The sequence below is a fragment of the Lissotriton vulgaris genome, chromosome 2_1 (assembly GCF_964263255.1).
Source record: "Lissotriton vulgaris chromosome 2_1, aLisVul1.2, whole genome shotgun sequence".
NCBI classification, from domain to species: domain Eukaryota; kingdom Metazoa; phylum Chordata; class Amphibia; order Caudata; family Salamandridae; genus Lissotriton; species Lissotriton vulgaris.
Window position 1 is genome coordinate 205,058,699 of NC_141687.1, and position 24,222 is coordinate 205,082,920.

Below are 24,222 nucleotides of genomic sequence, written 5' to 3' on the forward strand. Positions count from 1 at the left end.
CTAGCGCTTGGGATCGCTGTATTTTACTTATAGCGCTGGGAGCACTTTAATTGTCCCCTAAGCTCTTGGTAGCGCTCTTATGCCACTTTCGCGGCTGCCCACCCCGCATATTTATCCTAATTTTCATTATTAGAACGGGTGCCGACCCCGTGTTGAGCCCGGGAAGATACAAAGCTGTGCCGAGCTGTTGTTGGGCAGGGTTCCCGTTGCGTCATCTTGGGGCCACGCAGGGATTGGCCCGACCTTGAGGGCTTCCCCACGCGCACCTGGAAGTACTGGGAGCCCGACAGGGAGCGGACGGAAGGCCACCCCGCGCCCCTGCCTTGTGAGAAAGCCAGCCGTCATCCCTCCCCTGGGGCTCCCAAGAGCGAGGGAGAGCCCCGTGGAGGAGGTGGAGAGGAGCCGGCATCCGACCAGAGAAGAGCCACGTGAGGTAAATTGACCGGCGGGAAGGTGAGAGGAGGGGGGCCCGAGGTGCATTGTCGGTGCCTGCCCCAGGGAGACAGAGGAGCTGCCCCGGTGAGTGGGACTCCGTTTGGCAGGCCAGGGGGAAGTTAGTGTCCGAGAGCCAGAGAGGCTCCCACGAGGCTCCTCCTGACCTGGGGCATTGTTCAGTTAGAGCCGGTCGGGCTCCGACGAGTGGGGCATTCCTCCAAAGTCTGAGAGGCTCCGTCCTGGGGCATTGTTACTGGTGTAGAGCCCACGGAGGGCTCCTGGGGGCAGAGTCCCCAGTGGGGACTCCACCTAAACAGCCGCATTTCTGTCGAGCCCGGAAAGGCTCTTGGGGGCATTACAGTCTCTTCAGAGCCCAGTGGGGCTCAGGGGGCAAAGTTGGATAACGAGCCCAGAGGGGCTGAGGCACAGTTGTTGCTAAGCCCACGAGGGCTTCCATGGGGCACCGTTGGTTTTGGGCACCGAGCCTGCAAGGCTCACACGTGGTTTTCACCCCATTCCTGTTCAAAGCCCTACCTAGAGCCAGGAGGCACAGTGGTGCCAGGCCCCCTGCCACAGCTGCCCAGCATTTAGTGGGCAGCTGCTCCATTTAGGACCCTGACATTTGGGACAGTTCTGGTGTTGTGCCTATGTGCACCTTGCACAACTTGTGATTTACTTGCCAATGTGATTCCTGCACAATTTTTCCTTCCCTGCACTTCTGAACATGTTTTTATGCGTCATGTGCCTTGTTCTTACACCTCTGAATGTTTTGGTTTATACATCATGTGTATTGTTTCTATGCCTATACCCCTAAATGTATGGTGATACTTAGGTGGTTGTTCTTTCTAGTACAGGTGTGCTAGTGAGGTCCTGGTTCCCTGCGTAATATTTTCCTACGGTGGTTAGGGTTTCGTAGGTGGTACTTACCTGTTACCAGTAATTACTGGTTGTGTGCTCTATTTTCTATTTTGTGCTACAGTGATTTATATTCTATGTTTTAAGTGCTAGTTCTAAAAGTGACTATTCCTGACAGTGGTCCATGTGGCCCTGTCTTGTACATATCCCCTGTAAATTCTGCCCGTGCCTGTTGACACATTGTAAAGTGTGTGTTTTTATCTAATGTGTTTTGGTATAATACAAAGGCTATTTTTATATATAACCTTGTGTGGAGTTTCCTTTGTGGTGGGCTCTGGGTGTTGTTGCTGGGTGCGCGCGCAAACACTTAACCTACATAGCCTCCAAGTTTAGCGTTGCTGCTCGCGTCACGTTACCTAGAGGGTGAGCAGGGGTTATCTTGGCGTGTAACTCCCTTGCCCTGACTTAGAGTGGTGGTCTCTGACTGACTTTGGCGCAAGCCTTGGCCAGCCAGGGATCCCATTTCTAACAGAATGAATACAGGTATGATTGTAGGTGCTGCCAAGAATGAATGTGGCATTCCATAACACTCCTATAAATACAGGAAACCTGGAATGTAGAGTGTTCATACAACTCCAGCAATGTCACATTCCATTGAAAGCAATACAAACACATACAATATAAAACCAAGCAATGAATACCTACCAAATTACATATATACTACACACCTCTATGATGCAGTACTTATGACAACATATATTACTTCTCTGATGAACATCTGAAATCTATGGCGGTCCACGTTATACTTAGGTCAGTTAAATATAACTGGTGAATGTCAGTGTTCTTTGTTTTTAAAGGGTCGTTTGCTATTCTTAGAATCAATCATATCATTTGTATCATTTGTAAAGCGCACTACTCACCCATGAGGGTCTCAAGGCACTGGGGTGGGGAATGCTGCTACTGCTCGGAAAGCCAGGTCTTGAGGAGTTTTCTGAAGGTCAGCAGGTCTTGGGTCTGCCGTAGGTGGATGGGGAGGGTGTTTCAGGTCTTGGCAGCGAGGTGGGAGAATGATCTACCACTGGAGGTCACTCTTCGGAAGACGGGGACTGTGGAAAGGGCGAGGTCGGCAAAGCAGAGCTGGCGGGTGGGGGTGTAGAAGCTTATTCTTCTGTTGAGGTACGTTGGCCTGGTGTTGTGGAGTGCCTTGTGTGCATGGGTGAGGAGCTTGAAGGTTATCCTCTTGTTGACCGGGAGCCAGTGCAGCTCTCTCAGGTGGGGTGTGGTGTGGCTGGGGCGAGGGAAGTCGAGGATCAGGCGTGCAGAGGCGTTCTGGATGTATTGGAGCCGTCTCAGTAGTTTGGCCGAGGCTCCTGCTTAGAGTGCGTTTCCGTAATCCAACCTGCTGCTGACGAGGGCCTGGGTGACTGTTCTTCTTGTTTAAGTGAGGATCCACTTGTAGGTCCTGCAGATCATGCAGAGGGTGTTGAAGCAGGAGGAGGAGACCGCGTTGACCTGTTTAGTCATGGAGAGGGTGGAGTCAAGGATGACCCCTAGGTTGCATGCAGGTCGATGGGTGTTGGAGCGGTTCCCAGTGCGGTCAGCCACCAGGAGTCGTCCCAGGCGGAAGGGGTGGATCCAAGGATGAGGACCTCCGTCTTGTCCGAGTTGAGCTTCAGTTGGCTGTTCTAGTTGTGCGTGGTGGGTTTCTTGAAGGTGAAGTGGATGCAGCAATGGTCGGTCCAGTGGAGTTCGGTGGGGTGGTTGAAGGAGATGTGGGGGCTTGTGGAGAAGATGGGGTCAGGCGTGTGACCGGCGGAGTGGGTGGGTGTTGTGACGAGTTGTCTGAGTCCGAGGTTGGCTAGGTTGTCGATCAGGGTGGTGGAGTTGGTGTTGTTGTCTCGAGGTGGAAGTTCAGGACCCCGAGGAGGATGTAATACGTGGAGGCGAGGGCGTGTGTGCTGACGACGTCGGCGATGGAGTCGCTGAACTGTGGTCAGGGTCCGGGGGTCTGTAGATGAGGGTTCCTCTGAGGGTGGTGTTGGGGTCGGTGTGGATCTGGAAGCGCAGGTGTTTGGCGGTGCTAAGGTTGTCTTCGGGGTTGGTTGAGACTCTGAGAGTGTTCCTATGAACGATGGCGATTCCTCCTCCTGCTCCGTTGGTGCAGTCCCTGCGGGTGATCTTGTAGCCTTCCGGGACAGCTATGGCTATGTCGGGTGCTGAGGCGGGGTTCAGCCAGGTCTCCGACAGGAAGGTGACATCTGGGGAGGTTGAGTTGAGTAGGTCCCAGAGTTCAACGGCGTGTTTGCGGGTGGAGCGGGTGTTGAGAATGATGCATCTGAGGTGGTTGGGTTCTTTCCTGGTCGGCAGCATGGTGGGGCGGATGCTTGTGAAGCTGCAGTTCTGGCAGGTGAAAGCTCCGTGGGTGCACTTCGGTGCGGCCAGAGAGCAGGAGTGTGATCGTCCGGTGTTGAGTGCGTGGAAGGTTCTGGCATCGTAGCGGTGTCGGGTGTCATGGCGTTTCCAGGGTCCAGGGGTCCTGGTCCTGTGCACGGTCCAGGCGCAATGGGCGCAGACGTGCTTGCCTTGGCCGCGACTTTGGCACCCCAGCGGCGCGCCTGCTGCTCGCGTCCACTGCACGGCCTCCATATGAGGGGATGTGGGAGGGAGGAGCAGCTGGGAGGCAGGAGTGGGGCGGCGAATGGGATTGCAGGGGGCAGGGCCACAGGGACGCAGCAGCGGGGAAAATGGGCAGGCTGTGGAGAACTGGGCACAGGAAGGAAAAACAAGTTTAGGCAAGAAAACAAGTACAGGCACAGAGGAATAAAAACAAGTCTGGGAAAGAAAGCATGTACAGGCACAGGGGAATAAAAACAAATCTGGGCATGAAATCAAGTACAGGCACAGGGGAATAAAAACAAGTCTGGGCAAGAAATTAAGTACAGGCACAGGGGAATAAAAACAAGTCTGGGCAAGAAAGCAAGTCAGGCACAGGGGAAAAACAAGTCTGCGCAAGGAAACAAGTACAGGCACATGGGAATAAAAACAAGTCTGGGCAAGAAATCAAGTACAGGCACAGGAGAATAAAAACAAGTCTGGGAAGGAAAGCAAGTCAGGCACAGGGGAAAACAAGTGTGGGCAAGGAAACAAGTACAGGCACATGGGGAAAAAAACAAGTCTGTGCAAGAAAGCAAGTTAGGCACGGGGAAAATACAAGATTAGGCAAAAACAATGCAGGCAGAGCCATGCAGCAGCGTGGGGAGCGACCTGCCTGCGAGCAGGATCAGAGGTCGCTCCTCTGGTCGCTAGAAGACATATGTGTAACTCCACTTTTATGAACATCCATACATTTTGGTACCTATACCCTTAAGATTGTATTCACTTTTTTTTCAATTTGCAGATGAAATTTACATTTGCAAAAAATTGCTCAATGGTAAAAATGACCTGATTCACAGAAATCAGATTTGGGGACATTTGTGCCTACAGCTCAGACTTAATTTGACAGAATGGTGAGTGTTTGTGTGTGGGCAGTGGTGAGCATCCACAAACTCAGAGATTTGTGAGTACTCATGAATATTTTGCAAGTTTCTTGCTATGCTAGAAACACATCTAAATATGCTCATATAAAAAGCTTGAATATGTGCCTTTCCAGAGTTGGATAGGAGCATTTGTCCTCAGACAGCCCTAATATTTCAATGGGGGTATAGTGGCAAGGGATTGTCCATGAGGGAAAATGTTACCCCATGGAAAAAACAAAAAATATGATTTTCCATATTTCTCACCTCGTATTTTCCAAGGGATTGTTTGCTACACATGCCTGTCATGTGTAAGTTGTTCACCTAAATCTATGATGTGCATCGATTTCCATTCAAACAAGTTACACATTATGTGAAACACCCAAAAGGTCGCCAAACTCTAGAACACGGAACATTGTTTCAATTTAACTGAGCCCTTCATAATTATAGTCAACAAACAGCGCTGATACATTCAGATATTTTCTATGTCCTACAGGTCGCCCACAAGATATTTGTGATAACCAAGATTATTTACCAGCACTTCCAGAGCATTAAACCTTCTTGCACCATTTTGCTACTGTTGACCGTGCCACACAAAGTGAATGGGTGATGAGTTTGCTTTTATAAATTTGTCTTTCATAAGCAGAGTACAACACCCAGTAATACCACCTTCTGGCTTCGGGTAACTGAATTCAAATTAGTTGTAGATCTAAAAAAACACTTTGGCAAGAAAGACTGTTTTAATACTTGCAGATGGATACAATGTTTACTAAAATTGCATTTCTGTACACTAAGAATGCATTTTAATCAGAAATATTGAAATAATGCGAGACGTGTATGAATCAAATGAATTAACAATAGTTATATAAAAATATGAACAACTGCACCTCATAGAGAGGGACAGCTTGTCTGTGTCCTTTACAGCATGTACACACTCAAAATGCAAGTCTAACGAGCTGAGACATGGGCCTCAATGGAATCTGGACTTACGTAGGCACACTGTTTTCATGCCTACACCTCTATCAAGCAACCTACAAAAAACATAAGCATGCTCCAATCTCCTGCAGTCAGCCTGTAGTGAGAGTGTGGACTTAAGATTTAAGAGATCTCACTGTACACAACAATGCTCTTACCTTCTCTGTAAATCTCTTGATGAAACTGAGACCCTTGTCAAAGTTTTCTTGACCGACACTGGCTGAAGCTTCAACCACAAAGACAATGTTGTGCTTTTTATTCTTCAGTGGGTTAAGGGACAGATCTGAAGACCCCTCAGCTATGAAAAACGAAAGAAAAGTCACAAGAAGAGAAAAAAAAAACAAAGATCAATATGAATGAACAAACATTTATTTTAGGAGCGTGACGGCTGCTTCAAAAGAAGCGTACTGGCGCTGTCCCAAAAAGAAAGCAGGAGTAAAACTACATCTCATGGAACAGAAAGGTATTTAAATGTGCCTTGAATGCTTTTCTTAGAGATAAACCGGAGACAATATATGTAGGCGTTTGGGGTCTACTGAAGGGACAAAAGTATTAGTTCTTGACTGAGAGTGGCACTTAAAGGTCTCTGAAGCTGTTTCCTCCATCAGAACACACTATGGCTCAGTGCAGAACAACATCTACATTTTTGTCTAAGAGACAAACTTTGACTCATAAGTCAACGAGATGAAATGTAGGAAAAGAAGATCGGGCAAAAAGATGAGCTATACAGGAGTAGGTAACACTGCATGGCACAGCTGCTGCCATGTGGCCACAACAGAGGCCATACTTGGAGCCTGAGCATAAGGATGAGTGGCACTGTAGGACATTTTAGTCCAGCATGCAACCAGCTGAGACGTGCACCATGTAGGATATGACTTTGTACCTCTAAACGTTATTGAGGGTCATTACTCTGCTTCTTATTAGTGAGTTTGGAGGTTGGAAAAGCTTTGAGGAAACATACTGAGCCTCGCAATATCTGAAAACATGACCCCTGGGGAAGTCTGGAATGGTTTGGCTTGCACTGATTCCACTGCAAGTTCTTATGCAGCACGACCTGCAAAAGTGAACGTTTGCTAAAATCACAGACCTTTTCCACATTCCTTTAAGGAAAGGTTCTGGCAAAATCCTTACCATCATGCAATCCTTTACTGCTCCCAATAAAAATGATACCACCCTTGTGTGGGTGGGCCTATCACCAGCAAAAGGGCAGGCTACAAAACACACTAGAAAACATGTAGATTTTACTTTGAATTATTTGAATTATAATCATTCTGAGGCTGTGGGCAGATGGGGTAGTTCAGCCAGGAGTCGGCAAGCACCCAGGCAACCCTATCAAGTATCAACCCTAGATATTTCTAAAAACTCATACGCTCAGCATTCCCACATTTCTTCGGATAAAACAGGACTGTATTTGTGTGGACAGGCTTATCGCTTGGGACAAGAAAGGCCCTGCAACATCTTAAGTTTTGCTTTTAATTGAAATCACTACATGGATGTGGATATCTGCAGTAATTGGGCCCGGGTTGTCTGGCACCTACGGAAACCTGCGAACCCCATACTTTTCTGAAAATTTGACACCCAGAGTCCCCTTTCATCTGTCCCGAGTGGTGGTGTTACAGTGCGGGACTAATAGCATCCAGCACTCATTCCTGGAAGGGCCATTGCTGGGCACAATTGGTCCTGAAGGGATGGGAAAAGTCTTAACAATATTTACACCCCGAAATCCCGGTCATGATTCTACAACAGGAATCACTTGAGAAGGGACAGCTGAAAAAAGTGAAGATTCTCACCAGTGTCTCCTGTGCTGGGTGCTGACTCACCCTGGTATTTTTTCCTACTTACGAGACTTGTGTCACGTTCCTTGACAAGTGTCCATAATATTTTGGTTGTTGCTCAAAAATAGAGTGCTGGTTATTTTGGGTGCCCGAGGCACACTCTAAGTGTTATTCCTCTTATCATGGATGGCTAACGCACATGAGTAGGGCCATGAAACACTTAATAGCTAGTGACAGCTGATGAATAGGATTAGATTACAGACCTTTTTACCTGCAACCCAGTAGGGAAACCGCCCCTCTGAGTCTCCCTGTGTAAATCTCTGAAGTTTGCCTTGAATGGGCCTCTTATTCCCCATAATTGTAAGAGGTGTGATAGTTTTGTAAGTGCATGTGTGTGTGAATAGTGGTTGGCTACATCAGAGGTAAAATACGTCCAAAGTAGGGTCCCCATATGTATGTATTGGCTAAGGTTTTAGCATGATTTACAAGTAGTCATTGTTATGGCCTCTTTCCCCGCCTGCCTCCAATTGCTGCTGTCTTTTCCTACCTACCTGCAAAAATGATGTATGTGTTTGGAAATGATGTTCATAACTTTGAAGTAAGCAAAGAGGTCTCTTGTGCTCACCACCCAAGTCAATAGCAACAGGTCAGCCTGTGGCCTTGGCATCTGAACAGAGGACTGGGATCACTGGCATGACCACAGCCACTCACACATGCAAAGATGCGCTGCCTACCCATTCTCCACATCCAGTTTCCCGAGCTACTGGAGAAGCAAGAACCCAGATAAAGCTGCTGACTGACGAGAAGTCTATCATGCTCCAACCTACAAAATATAGTGTACATCATGGGATGCCTTTTACCCCTCCTCCCAAGAAGCAAGACTGATGGAAAACGGTGCTACTAATGGGAGGTCTCTCACAGTAGATAGAAGTGCCCTTGCATTCTTCTAGGTCATTAATAATCCAAGATGGTTATTACTCACCTTCATGTTAAAATATGCACAGCCAAAACTAAACATACATTAAATGGTGTGTATCCTTTTCCTATCTGATTACATTGTATCATTTAGGGATGTGTCTTCATCATTTTCTACGTCCTTTGCATCTCAATTGCATGTTTCCTGTTTCTATCCATGATTCTAGCTCTTGTGGTTGTTTTGCTTATGACGGCACAAAACTGTTACCTGCACATAGCAATGCCATTCTGCATTCAAGCATACTCACACATCATAGTTTCAAAGTAGTGCATTCCAAATTGCTTTACTCTTTGTTGTATAGCTTCACTATCTGATAAGCAACCATATGTATTATGGTGTTCCTTCTGCTCTTTGGCTATTTGGGTCAGTAGTTCTAGTCCTGGATTTTTAAGTGGTCTACCTGGAAATTTAGAAGTAGTGAATTACGTAAGATTCTAATTTGCAAGAATGTGCATGCTTGTCCATTCCTTACTTGTTTATTTTAAGTGATTTGTTTACATGCTCCTTATGTGTTCACTTACTGTAGAACATTAAGGGCCTGATTTAGATCTCCGCTGAAATATAAATCCAATTATATCCTATGGGATTTCTATTGCAGCGGAGGGATATCCCTCACTGATGTGATGGAGTAACCCATCGGCCAAGATCTAATTCAGGCCGTAAATCTAGGTTTTGATATTAAAAAGCGCATTTTTTAAAGCAAGAACTTAATGCAAAAAAAGTTCTTTCACAAGTTGTCATTATTGTTCTGCTTCATATATCCCTTTAGAGGTTGCTTGTAAAGGTTGTCTCACTAATACGTATGTTATTTTTTATAGGGACCACCAGCAATTGTTTAACCGCATTTAGACTCACAGGCCTGGTCTTTGTCAAGGCTGAAATATGTTTTAACATACATTTGTGAAGGGAGCAATTGCATGTAAAGTTTAAGATGAAACAGAAAAATACTTGGCAAACTGCAGTCAATGCTTGGGATGCGAATCATACTGGAGAGGAACGAGACGTGCTGCACACAAAGTAAGTAAAAATAAGTTATGTGTTCTCAGGCTCAAGCCTGTGTTATGTTACTTAACATATAAACATTGTTCATTCTATTATAATGCAGTCTGCTTCTCAGAGTTCGATATAGGAGTACCATCAAAGTCAGAGTGTGAAAGGATTTAAGCATGGAGGGTCAAGTAATGAATGAAAGAATGTACCAGAATGACTGTAAATCATACTCTGGTTCTCCTCTTCAATTTGGAGAAGGTGGGGGATTGTGGCCAATTTATTTAATTTAGTTCATTAGGTCCAGCAATTAGAGTCTAAAAGTAACATCTGAAAGAGACTATTAATTATAGATTCCTTACCTTAGAATTACCTCCAGGCGTCAGACTGGATACAGAGATTTTTTTCTTAGCAGTACCCCTGCGCGTCAGTAGGTGGTGTTGGTCGACTCCATGTTCGCCGGGATGATATCGCAGTATCTACTTAGTCGCCACCCCTGCGTGCTGCCGTCAGTTCTTTCTTTTTTCGCGCCAGCCAGCGCAGATCCGGAAAGAGCGGTAACCGTAGTCATTTTTAGGTCTCGCCTGTCGATGCGCATGCGCATCGAGCTTGCGAGACTATGGGGGCTTAAACACTCTTTAACCAACTTGCAAGGAATCGTGGCGATTCCTTGCAGTGCCCGTGAAATTTAAGCTCAATGCGCATGCGCATTGAGCTTAAAAGCGCGTGCACATGCCCCCAGCCGCCTGCCTTGCCCACTCTCTCTCTCACAGCCTCCCCCAGCTCCGCCACCTCACTTCTTGGTTGCACGGCCGCTAGGCCGTGCCTCCCCTACTCTCCTCCCCCCTCCTCCTCCTACTCTCCTCCCCCCTCCTCCTACTCTCCTCCCCTGCCTGCCGTGTCGCACCTCTCCCCGCTCCGCACCCTCCCCTGCCCGCCGTGTCGTTCCCTCTCATTATGGTCATATCTCTCGCTCTCTCCCGCATCGAGCTTGCGAGACTATGGGGGCTTAAACACTCTTTAACCAACTTGCAAGGAATCGTGGCGATTCCTTGCAGTGCCCGTGAAATTTAAGCTCAATGCGCATGCGCATTGAGCTTAAAAGCGCGTGCACATGCCCCCAGCCGCCTGCCTTGCCCACTCTCTCTCTCACAGCCTCCCCCAGCTCCGCCACCTCACTTCTTGGTTGCACGGCCGCTAGGCCGTGCCTCCCCTACTCTCCTCCCCCCTCCTCCTCCTACTCTCCTCCCCCCTCCTCCTACTCTCCTCCCCTGCCTGCCGTGTCGCACCTCTCCCCGCTCCGCACCCTCCCCTGCCCGCCGTGTCGTTCCCTCACACTTGCCCCCCTCTCCCTCCCACCTCCCTCACCCCCTGTCCTCCCACCCCCACTCCCCACCACGTCCTTCGCCATTTTCTTGCCAGGCTTAGGAGTGAAGGACCGGGCCAGCCACAACAAAGCTGGCACAGTAAAAATATACCTTTCTGCCAACTGGGAACACGCTGCCTGTGAATCATGTAGATGTATTGAAACTATTTAAAAAAATGATATGCCTGGGACGCGCAAAAAGGCCTTTTATTTTTTTGTCATGTGAAGCTCTGCTTAAGCCAGGGCAAAGTATGTTTAATACCAGTAACAAATGCTATAGGTGTCACATTCGCAAAAGTTATAACTATTAGCATTGTAAATGACAAAGGTATCAATTTAGCTATTTTAAAAACCAACACATAAATAAAATAATTGTCATTTACAAGACCAATAGCTCCAACTTTTCTAATGCGAGACCTATTGCATTTCCAATGCTTGTTTGACTAGTGAGTTTTCGACTTTTGTAGACAATTTTTTTGAGTTGTTCATCTTCTGGTGAGCATAGGTAAGCCTTGTGACTCTTGTCAGAAGTTGATGTCAGCCATGGAACCGCACCTCGAGTGCCTTTGGTGCATGGAGCGTGACCATGACCCGAAGTCATGCTCCGAATGTCGGACCATGAACCTGAAGTCTTTGCAGGAGCAGTCTCGAAAGCTTCTGGAGGCCCGGCAGTCAGTTCCGCGCCGCTCAAGGACCTGGTCGAGATGAAGGTCGCGGGACCGTTGCAGGTCACCACTATGCCTCTTCATGTAAGTCAAAGCACAAGAGGAAGGCAAACAAGCACCGTCGCTCTTTGCCTTCTTCCCGTCCATTGGCCGAGACGACGCAGGACGCGAAAGGTCGTCGTCGTCCTTCGGCTCAACGGCTCTGAGCTTCCCTTCCTTCCCGGACTGTTGACCCTTGGCAGACCAGCTTGATGAGCCAGACTGCAGAGAGGAGTTGGGTGAGGCCAGTGGTCTGGCTACCTCCCCAGACCTTGGCATGCTTTCTCCCCCTAGTGTGGCCATGGAGGAGGGAGCCTCCCATGCTGTGGTGATGCGTAGGGCGGTTGAGGATTTAGGCCTTGAGCTTCCTACAGTGGCAGTCAGGTCTTAAAAAAAATAATTTTTTTTATTCAAAGAACAAACCTGTAAATATCCCATCATTGCATAGTAAATAACGTGTCATTCAACATTAGTAGTGCAGGTTGGGGGTACAGTATTACATTCTGTGTGTATGAGGGAAAAATGTACTCCTCTCTCAACTATTTGCTAGGTGTAACCCATCAGTCCCCTTCGGCGGTGTCAGTGTGTGTCAAGGATCTATACATGTCCCATGCACTACATATTTTCTCCCACTTTTTGGGGCATCCCCTGCTCTGATAGAAAGTTTTTTCAGCACCAGTCTAGGTCTCGTTTCCACGCATTGAGCATCTCTATTTCCTGTACACCCCATAGTCTAGCTATATTGCGCTTTTGCACGCCAGAGACTAAATCCAGCCAAGTTTTTACATGAGGCGGCAGGCAAGTTTTGCCTGTGATGCCCAGTAAGTGCCAGCGAGCATCAAGGGGAATTTGTGTTTCAAGGGCTTCGGACATCCCTCAAGAGATTCGAGTCCAATATCATTGTATTGCGAGCATTCCCAGATTATTCGAAAGAAAGTGCCTGCCTCACCACAGCCCCTAATGCAAAGTTCTGAGTCTGCCCTGCCTAGTTTATGATACAACGTCCGGGTGGTGTATGACCTGTGGAGTATCCTCAGTTGGACCAGCAGGAAGCGTGCACTAATGGCGATTTCCCTTGGACTCCGGATTGCTTCCTGCTAATCATCATATTCTATCAGTCCCAAATCAGTCTCGCAGTGCGCCCTAAGGGAGGCGAGATGGTCCGGGAGATTATTCATGATTTTTTTTATACGCGAGAGATGTTGCCTTATCTATCATTGGATCAAGTAGAAGGCGGTCTTTAAGGGGGGAGTACTCCGGGACAGATTCCCCTTCCGCTATATGGTGGTGTATGGCGTGACGCAGCTGTATGTAAGAAGTAAAAGTGTTCTGAGTCAGCCAGTTGATATTGATGCTGAAGTTCAGCAAAGGTTAGCATTTTCCCACCCCTCTGCATGTCCCCCAGGGTGTCCAGGCCTATTAGGCACCACTTACGGAACCCCTGCAGATGGCCTACATCTCTCAGCCTGTCGCTTTCCCAGAGCAGTGTCTGTTGGGTTAGCCGCCACTCCCACCCCAGTAGCCTGTGCATGGTTTGCCATGCTCTAATGACCTCATGGGTATGTGGTGGCAGCTGATTTCCTTGTTATTTGCGGTAGACGGCTGCTAAGTGTCCGCCTCTTCCCAATGCATGCCTATCAATTCTGTATGCTGGTTCTGTCTGTGACTCACCCATTAATATTTATCAGTTGGGAAGCCAGATAGTAACTCTGAATATCTGGGAGGCAGTCAGGACTAATTTCCTGACTGAGGTGCTTCAGCCGGCAGCGACCTCTTTGGAGCCCCTGCTGCCTATCAATGAGGCCCTCACGGACATCTTTCTCAGCACTTGGTCAAAGCCCAGCACAGGGGCTCCTGTGGATAGGATGATTGCCCAATGCCACCGCCTGGACCCGGGCGACCCTATTTTCCTATCCCATCAGCCTGCCCCCAAGAGCTTAGTGCTCCAAGAATCAACATCCAAAGGTGTGTTCTCTTCTGCTTCCCCAGATAGGGAATAAAAGAAGATGGACCATCTTGGGAAGAAGGTTTTTTCTTCCGTCAGCTTTGGACTGCAGTCGGTGAACACTGCATGTCTCTTGGGCCGTTACACCGACTCTGTGTGGGATATGGTTGCACAAGTGCTGCCACAGTGTCCAGGGGAGGAGGCCCGGGTCACACTTTCCTGTGCAGTCGCAGGGGGGAGAGATGCAGTAGAGTTCGCCATCTGCTGTGGGCTGGACACCGCTGACTCATTGGGTAGAACGATTTATACATCAGTAGCCCTAAGGCACTACTCCTGGCTGAAATCCACTGGCTTTTCTGGGGATGTCCAATCAACTCTTTTTGAAATGCCCTTTGATGGCCGTCGCCTGTTTGGGGACAAGGCAGACAGTGCGCTCGAGCGCTTCAAGAATTCTAGAGCTACGCCAAGATCCTTGGGCCTCGCTGCAACCTCTCGGCCTGTGCCGTCTTCCTTTTGCCCCTTTCGTGGCTAAGGAAGGGGTGCCACATCACGTTCCACCCAGGGTCACAACCCAGCGTGAGCTAACCAGCCTCTGCGCGGCCGGGGAAGTGGGACCCACCGCCGTGGGTCTGGGGGCCAGTCCACCAGTGACCCTGCTGCAGCAGCCTCTAAGCCTTCCTAGTCTGACCATTCATGGCCACCAGTTACCAGTGGGCGGCAGGATCCACCATCACCTCCCCCACTGGCACAACATCATGTTGGACAGGTGGGTTTTGCAGATAGTTCGAAGGGGCTACTCCCTCCGATTCAAGACTAAACCCTCCCTCCATGCCACCAACATCCCATCGCATGTTGGATGATCACTTGGTCCTTCTCTATCAAGAAGTTATGGCTCTCTTGGCTAAGGGAGCTATCGAGAGAGTCCCTGTCCCAGTAGTAGCTCATGGTTGCTACTCCCACTACTTCCTGGTGCCCAAGATAGACAATGGCCTGCGTCCTATCTTTGATCTCAGGGACGTCAACTGCTTCATCTGGAAGGAGAAGTTCAAAATGTTAACATTAATTCAGGTTATGTCTACCCTCGACCATGGAGAGTGAAAGGTAGTGTTGGAATTGCAGGACGTTTACTTCCACATTCTCGTCCAGCCACTCCACAGGCGTTACCTACGGTTCACGGTAGGCCACGAACATCTTCGGTTTGCCGTGCTCCCCTTTGGCCTTACCAGCGCCCCTCTGGTGTTCACGAAAGTGATGGTGGTGGTCGCAGCTCATTTGCGCAGATCAGGGGTTCCAGTCTTTCCGATGTCGTCAAGATCTCGGAGGGCACGGCACAGCATTTGCAGTGGTGGCTAACAAACCAGGATTGGGACAACAGCAGATCGCATTCCCTTCCCCAACCAGACTTCACAGTGGTGATAGATGCGTCCATTCTGGGATGGGGAGGCCACATGGGCGAGGCGGAAATCAGAGATCCCCAGTGTAGTCCGGGCTCAACATCAACCTTCTGGAGCTCCAAGCAATTCGTCTTGCACTGAAAGCAGTCCTTTCTTCTGTTAAAGGAAGAGTAGTGCAGGTGTTCACGGATAACACCACTGCCATGTGGTACTGTAACAAACATGGCGGGGTGGCGTCGTGGACACTCTGTCAAGAGGCTCTTCACCTCTGGACATGGCTGGAACATCAAGGCATGTCCCTGGTGGTTCAACACCTGACAGGTGAACGGCAGGGTGGACGAACTCAACCGCTGGTTCATGATGGAGCAGGACTGGCATCTTCACGCAGAGGTGGTGCAAGGTCTCTTTCAGCAGTGGGGAAAGCCTTGGTTAGATCTGTTCACCACCGAAGAGAACGCGCAATGTCAGCAATTCTGCGAGTTGGATTTGCCAAGGCGGTATTCGCTCAGTGACACTTTTCGTTGCAAGTGGAATTGCGGTCTTCTATATGCCTTTCCGTCTATACCACTTCTGCCCAGAGTGCTGAAGAAGTCAAGTGCAACCGGGTCCAAGTCATTCTTGTGGCTCCGGATTGGGCAAGAAGAGTCTGGTATCCCGAGCTCTACGGGAGGATCTTCTGTTGCAGAAACAGGGGGACGGTCCTCCACCCGAACCTGTCCAGCGTCCACCTTCTTGTGTGGAGATTGAGTGGCGATAGTTGACAGCTTTTGACCTTCCTCCTGAAGTCTGTAATGTCATCTTGACAGCCAGGCATGCCTCCACTAAAATGATATACGCCAGTAGATGTAACAAATTTGTGGCATGGTGCACAGCAAAGGCTGTCGATCCACTTAGTACCCCTCTTTCTGAGGTTCTCCTCTTCATCCTTTCTTTAGCCCAGCAGGGCTCTGCTCTGGGCACTCTTAAAGGCTATCTTTCGGCCATTTCGGCCTTTCTTCAACTTCCTGATAAGTTTTCTATTCTCAAGTCCGCTTTTGTAAATAGATTTCTTAAGGGCATTACTCACCTCTTTCCTCCTATTCCTTTCATAATGCCGCAGTTGAACTTGAAGCTGGTCTTAACTTACCTCATGTGTGCTCCTTTCGCACCACTACATAACTGTCCTCTCAGACTCTTGACCTTAAAGATTGCTTTTCTAGTTGCCATCACCTCTGCTCGCAGGGTCAGTGAGCTTCAGGCTCTTTCTTCTAAGCCTCCTTTCCTTGCTGTTCATCCGGACAAGGTTGTCCTTTGAACTCAACCTTCTTTTCTTCCCAAAGTGGTTACCTTTTTCCACATAGCACAGACCATCACTTTGCCCACCTTCTTCCTGCCTCTGCATCCTTCCAAGGAGGTGGAGAGACTCCACCGCCTGGATCACACAAAACAATTCTGGGTGGACGATCAACTCTTTGTTGGCTATGTGGGCGCCAGGAAAGATCGGACTGTGCAAAAACGGACCATCTCTTGATGGGTCGTCCTTTGTATTGAGATCTGCTACTCTTGGGTGAAAAAGGAAACTCCGGTAGGACTGCACACCCATTCCGCCAGGGCAACGGCAGCCACTACTGCTTAAGGACGTGGAGTCCCCCTCAATAATATCTGCCCGCCAAGTACGGAGAGATGGCTACTTTTGCCTTTCAGTTCTCCAGGACCTTTTGGTGTGAACTTAGTTCGCAGACCCACCCTGGGGTTGGTATTGCTGGAGTATCTATTCTAAGGTAAGGAATCTATAACTAATGGTCTCTTTCCGATGAACAAGTTACTTACCTTTGGTGTCTGTAAGAGACATATATTAGTTATAGATCCCTAACCTCCCCACCCATCCTCCCCGTTCTATGAACTGGCTTCCCATGTAAGGGACTCCCACTGAGGGCCCTAGTTTTGTGCACCAGTGATCAGTGTCTTGCATGGCTCTGCGCTTCTGACGTGGAATGATGTGTAAATAACTGGCATCAGCGCACCGGGCGGCGTCTAAGTAGATACTGCCATGTCATCCCGGCGATCACCATGCCGACAATGAACCCGGAGTCCACTGACGCTACCTACCGGCGCGCAGCGGGACTGCAAAGAAACAAATTCTCCGGATCCAGTCTGACGCCTGGGGGTAATTCCAAAGTAAGGAATCTATAACTAATATATGCCTCTTACAGATATATCATTACAAAAGGTAAGTCACTTGTTCGATGAGTTCCCGGGGCTTGGGCCCACAATGCGTTATGGTCAATCTTTCTCAAAGTGGCAGTGTGAAATATTGATGTAAAAGAACAAGCAGTGTCATGTGTAAGCAAAGCTAATGAGCAGGCCAGAGGCATGAGCAGGGAAGACAGCTCATGGGTCACAGCATAAAAAGAAGCTTACAATGTGATCTGTATGTTAGGCGATGGTCTGGAGTGCAGAGTTAGCATGCAGTCTGTAAAAACCTGTGTTGGACCTGTGTTCTTTATTGAGTCTAAGCAGTGTGATATGTAAACCCAATGTAGAACATCTATATCTTCCATTTGGAGACAATTAATTGATGACATTTTTGGAGTGGACCTGTAGGAACATTGTACCAATTTGCAGAATATTTTAAGACCTGACTTCCCCTAGAAAGCTTACACTAACTGTAGGCCAACCTTCTATTAATTTGTTAGCTACAATCTTGAGTCTAGAAGGTGGATTGATTAGAACAGATCTGTGTGCCATAAAAGTTTATTGTCATCAAAAAGCATTAATGTAGAATTTGCTAAACAGTCAAGTGTTGCATGGACATATAACAGTGGGTGACAAAATGAAGGACATAAGAGAGAGAGAATAAAATACATACAAAATTCACAAAAAGAAATTATCTTGAGAATTTGTTACAAAAAGCAAGAGATAACACTTTTACTGAAGATCTGCACCAGTTAGCTCAGGACAGAGGACTTCATTTATTTTAAAATTGTAGCGCTCACCATTCACGCTCTGTCACATTTGTTCAGTCTCATTCTTGTGACTTCGGCGTTTTTTAAAATGTATTGCTAAATTGTGTTTTTATGTTTACTATCTGCTGACACTTGCGCTCACTCTTTCCCCTATTCCCTATCCGCCGCGGGATGCTCCGTTAGTGCAGAGGGAAACAGGGTACTCGAGCCGCCCACCAGCTGCAGCCGCCATCTTAGGGCTGGTTGGGGACGCGCTCTAGCTCTCCCCGACTTCCGGGTTAGAGGCTATTTAGGCAGAACGAGCCCTTGGCTCTGGGATAACACTTTTACTGAAGATCTGCACCAGTTAGCTCAGCACAGAGGACTTCATTTATTTTAAAATTGTAGCGCTCACCATTCACGCTCTGTCACATTTGTTCAGTCTCATTCTTGTGACTTCGGCGTTTTTTAAAATGTATTGCTAAATTGTGTTTTTATGTTTACTATCTGCTGACACTTGCACTCACTCTTTCCCCTATTCCCTATCCGCCGCGGGATGCTCCGTTAGTGCAGAGGGAAACAGGGTACTCGAGCCGCCCACCAGCTGCAGCCGCCATCTTAGGGCTGGTTGGGGACGCGCTCTAGCTCTCCCCGACTTCCGGGTTAGAGGCTATTTAGCCTTCACTTGCCAGGATGCGCAGCGGACGTGCGCAGCGGGCGCGCGCCGAAGACGCGCCTAAGACTAGCCCGTCTACGCCCGTCCGCGCTATACCGGGCCCAGGGGCCAGTCATGTTGCCCATTCTACCACATATACGCCACAATCACTAAGACAGCTACAATACCCCCCCCCCTTCCATTATGTCCCATTGCCGTTAGGCGTATAGATTCTCTGGGTCTTAAACGCTCAGCTACCCCCGACCTTAGTATTTGTAACGTGCCTGCTCCCTCCATTACAAGCAACCAGACCATCAGGGTAACATATCTGAACACACGCTCTATAGTAAGGCATCATGATGAGCTTTTTATTCTTCTGTCCACCAATAAACCGGATATACTTCTGTTAACAGAGACTTGGCACACCTCTGAGTCTCTCACAGACATTTTGGCGACCCTCCCTCCCGACTATTACATCCTCCACGCTGATCGTCCGGGAGATCGTCCTGGGGGTGGGGTAGCTGCTATCATCTCTAAACGTCTTAACTCTTTTTCTTCATCTTCCCTCCCTATACCTGAGGTGGATAACCTGCTCCTCAATCTCGAAACCAACATGGGTGCCTCACGCTTCTGCTTCTCTATCGTCCACCATACCCTATGACATCTTTTCCCACTTGTCTGAGTGAACATTTGTCAGTCCTATTGACACACCATGCCAGTCTCGCCCTTTTCGGTGATTTCAATTACTGGTACAACGACCCTAAGGCCGGTTCCTCGGCTACTGAGTTTTTTGATTCACTCCACAGTTTGAACCTGATTCAACAGGTATCTCACCCTACCCACATCAAGGGTCATATTCTCGACCAGATCTGGACCTACAACTTAACATTGTCCGAGCCAGTCATCTCCCCTTGTGTCTGGTCGGACCATTTTCTAGTCGACACCATTATTACAGTCGCTGGCACAACCCCCGCCCCTCTTATGGCTGGTGGTCTTGCCCGGAAGTGGAGTGCACTTGACTCCCAGGGGTTCCTTACGGCTTTGGCTGATACCCGTCCATGTACGAACCTCACTGACCCTTCTGACATTAACTCACTGGACAGAGACATCAGCACCTGGTTAAAGTCGGCCAGTGATCAATTCGCTCCACTTACGAAATTTCCCTGCATGCGCATCATTCCTCTCACAGATGGTTCACGAATGATCTTAAGCAACTTAAATTGAAAGTGCGCCAGCAGGAACGGATCTGGAGGCGTACTTACTCCGATTCAGCTAGGCTGCTCTATATCTTGGTGCGGAGAGAATACAAAGCTGCCATCATCTTAGCTAAGTCAGACCACTTTTCCAACAGACTCTCATCAGCGGTCAATAAATCCAAGGAAGTCTTTCAGGTCATGAATGAACTTACCACGGATGACAGAACCCTCCCAGCCCAGACCCCCTCCCAAGTGACATGCGATGCTCTAAACCACTTTTTTTGTTGAAAAGATTATAAAAATAAAAAACTCTATCCCTTCCTGTCCTCAGTCGTACATCTCGGAACCTTCCTCCGATAATCCCCTGACCTTCACGACCTTTCCCGGCCTTGATTTTACTTCCTTAGCGGGCCTTGCTAACCGGGTCCAGTCGGGTTCCCCCAACGACTGTTGTCCGCCATCAGTACTGCGGGATATCTGCCTTAAATTACCGGATGACATTCTATCCCTACTGAATGGCTCTCTGGGGAGCGGCATTGTTCCTAACTCCTTTAAAAATGCCATTTTAGTGCCCCTTCTTAAGAAACCCGGAGCTGATCCCGGCGATCTCTCAAATTTTCGCCCTATTTCTCTCCTTCCCTACTTTTCTAAATTAACAGAAGCATATGTCACCCGTTGTCTCTCTAATTTCATTGAGACTTCTGGCTACCTGGAGCCCAACCAGGCCGGTTTTAGACCCGCCCATTCAACTGAGGCTGTTATCCTCGCGGTCTTGGATACACTGAGGAGAAATCCGGATGCGGGCATCCCTCAAGTCCTTGTACTCCTGGATTTGTCTGCCGCATTCGACACGGTGAACCACAACATCCTTCTCCACCGTGTCGGCCAGGCAGGCATACAGGGTACTGCCCTCAAATGGATTGCGTCATTTCTAACTGGACGTACTCAGGCTGTGCGCCTGGGCCCGTACACCGCAGCAAAAACCTCCACGTCTTGTGGAGTACCCCAAGGCTCTTCCATCTCGCCATTATTATTCAATCTTTACCTTCGCCCACTTATCCACTCACTTAAGAACTGAGACATCACGGTATATAATTATGCTGATGATCTGCAGATAATTTTTCCCCTCAACTCTTCCAATGCTGTTAACACCTTTCGCACCGCTATGATTCACATCCTACATTGGATGAATGAGAATCAATTAAAGTTGAATCCAGGAAAAACCGAGCTGCTCCTTCCCGGCTCCAGTTCTGCTCACTGGGGTCCACAGTTCTGGCCCACTGAATTTGGCCCCCTTCCACCTTCGGTCAAATCAGTGAAAAGTCTGGGCGTGATCATTGATGCAGAGCTTTCCTTGAAAGCCCAAGTGGGCGCTGTCATCTCGTCCTGTATGTATCAACTGAGAAAGATCCGCAAAGTTAGCCATCTCTTACCACCTTCTGCTCTAACTCAGGTTGTCATCTCTTTGGTTCTCTCCCGCCTGGACTTTTCCAATTCCATCTACCATGGCCTCCCTCAGTCCCTGCTGTATCGTCTCCAGGTGGTTCAGAACCAGGCGGCCCGTCTCATCTACAAAATCCCTAAATGGCAATCGGCAAAACCCCTGCTGCATCGACTTCATTGGTTGCCGATGGGACTAAGGTCAGCCTTTAAGGTAGCCTGCCTCACTTACAAAGCCCAGTACTGCACCAGTCCTGCATTCTTGCAATCTTTAATTACTTCACATCGCCCGTCACGCAACCTCCGTTCTGCTCACCTTCACATGCTTGTTGCTCCCAAAGTTAAAACCAAGAAATACGGCGGCCGCCGCTTCTCTCATCTGGCCCCTAGCCTTTGGAATTCCCTCCCTCTTTTCATCAAGTCAAGCACTTCCCTTTCTATCTTCAGAAAACTGCTTAAGACATTTCTCTTCCCCTCCCTAGGCTAACCTGGTCAGTGTCAACTCTTCATTTTCCATCCTGTTATAAAGAGCGCCAGGAAACCTTTGGTGACAGTGCGCGTTACAAAAGTCATTTAATATAACATAACATAACAGAAAGGATGTTGCAAATTATAATGTAAAAAACTTTAACAAAACTGAAAGTACAAAATACTCTATACAGGTGGGGCAAATAATTACATAGAGAATAACTGGAAAATATTTGAGGGGTCCCACAATTAGGACCATTAGTTGACAAATAGAAAAATGTATCTGCAGAAATTGAAGAACTTTCTAATCAGAACAGGTGTTCAGAAACCCAAAAGAAAAGATCTAACTATGACTACAGATATATACCCATGTTTGAACTGCTAAAATGTAATGGAATAATAGGTGTACCAAACAAGTACTATCCAGCAACAGGCAACATTTAAAAAAAAATACAAGTATTGTGTAAAACAGAAGGTAAAATCTATTTGATTAAATATCTTTGTTAAAAAATATATTATTATAATTCAATCGTCAGCAATAGAAATGGAAAATCCAGTTAAGGACACTGAATTGAAATTGAAAACCTTTACTCTAAAGAGAATTGGTCTGGATGGAATGTTTAAATTTCCAAGACCCCCTTAGATTAAATGAAGGGCAAGGTTGGTCATGTTTCAATTGTATAGAAGTAAGGCCAAAATATACTTAAACATTTTGAAAAGATGTAAAAAGGTGGCAGAGAATTTATTTTTGGATTTGACTTAATGAATTGTAATGCATCAGTTCTTAGGTGTGTGAAATGGAACAATAGCAAATGAGTTTCACAAGGTGCAGTGTTTGAACAATAAGTTGCTATAATTAACGTGGAGTCAAAAAATGTGACACATAAAATAAACAAAAGACAAACAAATTCTACTATTAATAAATATTAATTTATATATAATGATGCAAGCACACTTTTCAGAAATCAATAAATCACAGAATTTGAATATAAGTGAATGCATATTTAAAGAAATTGACAGTCATCATTGTGGAATCGATGTATATATCAATTCAATTCAAAAATAGCTTTATTCGATTTTTGCAAAAGAAAATCATAAAAGCACATTTAATACAACATAAAATTGAGTTCAGAGCTCAAACGTAAAAACGTAGAAGAAAGAGTTAAAAGAATCTTTTAGGCTTTTCAAAAAGTAACTATCAGAAATCAAAAAACAATCAGTTCATGGACGCCCTGCACCTTACTGCAAATTTCAAAAAACTAGCAGCTGCAGTGATTGTGAGTTCATCCTCAAGCATGTATAGCTTGAGTAAGGCTGGCCTGCACTGTCTTAAACCCTGCAGCTTCAGGAGTGGGAGTAGGTGTTTCTTTCTTCCCCAGTCATAAAATTTGCAAAACAAAAGGACATGTACGTTGGATTGCTTGGAGACGTTGTCGCAAGGACAGGCCACCAAGTTAGTAGACCAGTCGTTTATGGTGGGGAATGTTAGTAGACGGTGAAAACAGTCCGTCCTCATCCTTGTTAGCAACATTCTCGTATAGGTTGAAAGAGTCGGGGAAAGATAAGAGGGAATGCCTGCGTCGTGGAGTAAAAGGTTATGGTGGGCAATCGATGATTTGTTTCCTTCAAGGTAGGAACGCCTGTCTTCAAGTAGACCTAAACAACGGGCCTTGAGGTCCTTTTTAGAGATTGTTAGGCACAAAGTCGGGTTATCGTACAGATCAGCTAAATCCAGTGATGTTAAAAATTTCTTGGCGTGAGCAAGCCAAGGTATCTTCCTTGAATCAGCTAAAGCCATACAGTCCTTGATCACATCTCGGTTGAGGACTGTCTTTTCCGAGGTCCATATTTTGTGCCATAGCAAAATTGGTGTGGCTTTGATTATGTCCGAGATATGTACCCGGGCAAGCTCATTGTGGCAGACTGTAGTGGAGATGGAACGAGGGACAGCCAGCAGGTATCTCAGGAAAGCGTTCTCGCTGGTTTGTATCTCTCGGCAGTCCGCCACATCCCAGATTCCAGCGCCATATGTTGCTGTGGAAACACATTTAGCTGCGTATATGTCCAGCAAGATCCCAACCGGTTTCCCACCTAGTTTTGTAGCAAATTTCTTTAGGGCTCCAATTTGCCTGATAAAAGCCAGATTGCAAGTATGAATGGCAGTGTTCCATGACCCTTTACTATTAAAATGTACGCCCAGATAGCTGAAAGTTTTCGTAAGGCTAATCTTAGTTGCATTAATAAAGGTGTTACATAAAGCGTTCTTTTTATTGCTGCAACACATAGTATAAGTTTTGCTTATGTTAATCTTAAGGCCTCTCACACCCATGAATGTTGAAAAAGCTGACAGCGCTTTTTGTAGACCTAGTTGGGTCCTGGACATAATAACAGCGTCGTCCGCATACAAAAGAATTGGGACTGCATGGCCATTTATTTTAGGATAATCAACGTCCAGTTCCGCCAGGCAGTCAGCAACACTGTTAATATAAAGGTTAAAAATAAAGGGGGCGAGGATGCAGCCCTGCCTGACCCCCTTTCTGATGGGAAATTTATTCGTACAGGTTCCATCCTTTCCATAGCGAACCTTGGCCCCGGCTCCTCGATACAGTTCCATT

General features: G+C 47.3%; 1 protein-coding gene across 9 annotated transcripts in view; it reads right to left on the reverse strand.

The window, feature by feature from the left end:
- The window catches only part of LOC147729834 (complement factor B-like), an 877,333-nt gene that overhangs the window by 637,562 nt on the left and 215,549 nt on the right, over positions 1 to 24,222 (reverse strand). For all 9 annotated transcript variants that reach the window (XM_086954737.1, XM_086954730.1, XM_086954734.1 and 6 more), the window contains one exon: positions 5,936 to 6,075. In XM_086954737.1, the coding sequence (XP_086810863.1) occupies positions 5,936 to 6,075 (140 nt within the window). The remainder of the gene's footprint in view (positions 1 to 5,935; positions 6,076 to 24,222) is intronic.